The following is a 3,656-nucleotide window of genomic DNA, read 5'->3' as shown; positions in this document are numbered from 1 at the left end:
GGGTGAGTAGAAAATGAAGGCTAATCATGTTTTGGGTGTACTATTCCTTTAAGGACCTCTTCTTCTGGGGCAGCATTTGGCTTCGTCTGCCCAGGAGAAAATCAGAAGTTATTCAAAGTTAAAGCTAATCCTGTGATATGAATCTAAGGTTAATCCATTCATGTACTTTGGTCGATAAATTGAAGAATAATAAGGCTGCTTAGAAACTTCTCTGTAATATAACAGAAACTTCAATCTTTTACTGTTCACCATCTCAAATAGTTTCCAGATCAGCTGAAGTGATTAAAACTCATCAGGAAGGAAGTCTTTAGATGATTTTCAGATCTAATTTATTAAAGTTTAATGGAGGGAAATTAAACTCTGCTTACTGGGATCTTTGATGAGGACCTTTAGTTCTCCACTGCCAGCGTTCCTCGTATCCACCTTCAAGTCCCCAACCTGCTTCACTCTCATGCCCGTAGGCTGCAGACCCCGACCCGTCGCCCTGCAGGCTCCTGGCATGCAGGCTGATAGACCATGTTCAATGGCATCAGTTTTTATAAAAACCTTTCAACAAGCAGCGGTAAAGAAGGAAGAGCTCTCACCAGGGCCGATGTCCACACCAAAAGGGCTCTTGGGGACACCTACTCCTCCAAAGGTCACGGTGATGGTGTGTGGTCCAGCCTGAAGGGGGTTGTAGGTGCAGCGGAAAGTGCCATCACCCTTGTCCTCCATCATGACCTCCACGCTGTTCTGGCGACCCTGTGGGTCTCGGATCATGGCTGTCACATCTCCCTTTCCTGCTCCTGTGGAGAACAAACCATGAAGAAGAAGCCTTAGCCAGCTGGTCGTGGACTGGTGGAAGATGGGGCAGTGGGTCACAGCTCCTCACCTGCTGTGTAGATGTCAAAGTAGGTGGGTTTGTTGGCGATGTTACCCACAGGTTCGATTCCCGGACCTTTGACCGTCACTTTGGAGGCGTCTCCCAGCGCCTTGTCCACGTTCACCTCAAATGGACTTTTAGGTATCTGCTGCCCCGCAAACAGCACTGTGACCTGTAGAACATACATCGTTATTATTCTTTATTTGCATTTGATCTAATGGTCAAAAGTATAGCTCCCAGTTAACACTGTTCACCTTATGAGCTCCCATGACCTGAGGAATGTAGGTGACGCTGTATGTCTTCTTGCCATCGTTGGGCTCCACCTTCAGCTACAATCAAATATGGGAACAGATCAGACTGAGTCGATGTTTACTGGACCTAGAACCCCCACAAGGCCCATCACTGAAGAGGGAGAACCCTACCTCCTCTCGAGTGCCGTCTGGATGGTCCAGGTAGACCATGACCTGGCCCTGACCCGCACTGAAGGTGTCCACCGTGAACACAGCAGGACGCAGAACTCTGTTCCCTGTGGGCTCGATACCTGCACAACAAAACACTACCTCAGATGGTTGTGTGAAGGTCTGAGGATCCAGTGGGAGTCCCAAACGTGTCAAGGCTATACCACAGAGATGCATTCCAACCAAGGCAAGACGTACCATAGAGGTACGCTCCAGCCAAGGCTGAGGCCGTACCACAGAGGTCCGCTACAGCAAATGCTAGGCCGTACCACAGCGAAGCTGGTCTCTAAACAATCTGCCTGAATTGGTTTGAAATTAAATAGGCTGCCGGATTTTGGAGGTTATGTCTTTATCTAGACTGTCAGCTTCTACAGAGCTGAAATATGGAAAATCACAATTAGAGCCAATAATGAGCAAGCTTCCTACTTTTTATCATTTTCCTAATGACAATTTGCTCTTATTTATTTGTTGGTCTAAGAAACATTTTTTTCAGAATTATATTTTTCCATATTTTTTAATTAAATAAGCTATAAAAATGAATTTAACAGGAAAATACATGATAGAGTTGAGCTAAATGAGTTTTATCTTCTTTTTTGCTGATGCTGAACTTCCTGCTCTGCCATAAATTTTCTATAAAGTGTGGATCCAACTACCAATTGTAATCCATGAGGAAAAACATCCTCTACTATTAATTCAAGGCTCAAAACTTTCCTTTTTAATAAAGTTTACAGTTAGAGTGGCTCAGGTCATCCTGAGATATCTCTATAATTATGCTGCTATAGGCTTAGACTGCTGGAGGACATGGAGGCCCCATTCATCAATCCATCTTTCTCCTCCCATACTGCAGTATTTGTTGGTTCAATCTCAAACGTAACGCCTTCTCTGTTTTTTCTCATCATAGTAGCTTCATCTGGTCTGTTTGACTGTGACTCCATCCTGGAGAGAAATAACAGCTATGCTGCTGCCATCAACACCTTAGCTTATAGAGTTGGCAGGGTGGGAAAGTAATAGATTGACCATTTTGAAGAAAACAAATCGAGGTTATCATCCACAACTTCCTCTTTAATTTGTGTTAACCAGACAAAAAAACTGTACCAGATCAATGAGTCTGGAGAGAAAGGCAGGGTAGAATGTTGTTCGACTCTGCAGCTAGGCAGAGTATTTCCTCTTCTGGGTCACTAAGTTGGGAAATGGCATCAGTAAAGCTTGTGTTTGAGAGTGTGTTCCTGTTTCTTCATCAGATTGAAGTCACAGTGATGTCACAGTGATGTCCGGTTGTTGTAAAGTAAGGACATTTTCCAGTTCCTCACAAGCTATTTAGCCAACAGTAAGGTTTAGGGCTATGGTTTGAATTGAGTTTAATTTGGCGTCAGGGTGAGGTCTGCGCTGGTTAGGGTTATCATCATGGTTAGGGCAGAGAAAGGGTTAAAAATAAAAATCAATGGAAGTTGATGGGAGTCGACACATGGTGGGGGATGGTGGGGGGGGGGGCTAAGAATTTGGGCCATTGTTCACCTCAGCTGCAAAGCACTTCCTCTCATTGTGAGAGCAGCAGTCCAAGCGTTCCCATCATCTCTAAAACCTTTGTGTGGGTGTTTTGGTCAGGCTACAGTTTGGAGTCATCAAGGTTGGGATCACATGACATTATTTTGTCAAAATTCATTGAACATCAAAGCAGAATCCGTGGCTTAGCGTCGGTTTACCTGGTCCGTATGCACGGGCCTTCTTAGGGTTAAGCTTGGGTTTGAGTGGAGCTCCAGGCTTTAATTTGGCTTTGGGGAACTGAGACAGGTAGGTCATCACAGACTGCTCATCAACACTGGGGTCGATGATCTCCTCTGGAGCAATCACCTGCAAATGTCAAACACATGAGAATACTTCCATTAGACCGATTCAGAATGCAAAGGCCTAAAGCCCGTCACACAATGGCGATTCAGCCAACGTATGCCGGACGTCCCAGAATCTCCTAAAACGCTGGCATGCGCTGACTTATGTCCAACGACAACCTATCTTACGCATAACGCCCATGAAATGTCACAAGCTACTGTCCTGAGGGGGGCGGCAATACGCCCGGGGGTGCATAAAAACTGATATGGACTGGATGATGTGTTAGGAACAAAAGGATGCCACATCATTTGATGGAAATGAAAATGATCAACCTACAGAGGGCCGAATTCAAAGACACCCCAAAAATTACAGTGAAAAAATGATGCGGCAGACTAGTCCTAATTTCATTGCAGCAACTCAAAATGGTATTCAGGCGTATATACACTCACCGGCCACTTTATTAGGTACACCTGTCCAACTGCTCGTTAACACTTAATTTCTAAGCAGCC

At 44.9% G+C, this 3,656-nt stretch overlaps 1 protein-coding gene across 1 annotated transcript in view; it reads right to left on the bottom strand.

The window, feature by feature from the left end:
• The window catches only part of LOC107097300 (filamin-B-like), a 75,771-nt gene that overhangs the window by 50,572 nt on the left and 21,543 nt on the right, over positions 1 to 3,656 (bottom strand). Inside the window, exons 5-10 of the mRNA XM_015394398.1 lie at positions 3,024 to 3,171; positions 1,285 to 1,403; positions 1,117 to 1,191; positions 872 to 1,034; positions 585 to 785; positions 369 to 506 (exon numbers count right to left, since the gene is read on the bottom strand). Coding sequence (XP_015249884.1) covers positions 369 to 506; positions 585 to 785; positions 872 to 1,034; positions 1,117 to 1,191; positions 1,285 to 1,403; positions 3,024 to 3,171 — 844 coding nt within the window. The remainder of the gene's footprint in view (positions 1 to 368; positions 507 to 584; positions 786 to 871; positions 1,035 to 1,116; positions 1,192 to 1,284; positions 1,404 to 3,023; positions 3,172 to 3,656) is intronic.

Source organism: Cyprinodon variegatus, unplaced genomic scaffold (assembly GCF_000732505.1).
Source record: "Cyprinodon variegatus isolate N-32 unplaced genomic scaffold, C_variegatus-1.0 Scaffold683, whole genome shotgun sequence".
In the NCBI taxonomy this organism is placed as follows: Eukaryota; Metazoa; Chordata; class Actinopteri; order Cyprinodontiformes; family Cyprinodontidae; genus Cyprinodon; species Cyprinodon variegatus.
The sequence above is the reverse complement of the archived record's forward strand: the minus strand, read 5'-3'. Positions and strand labels throughout refer to the sequence as shown.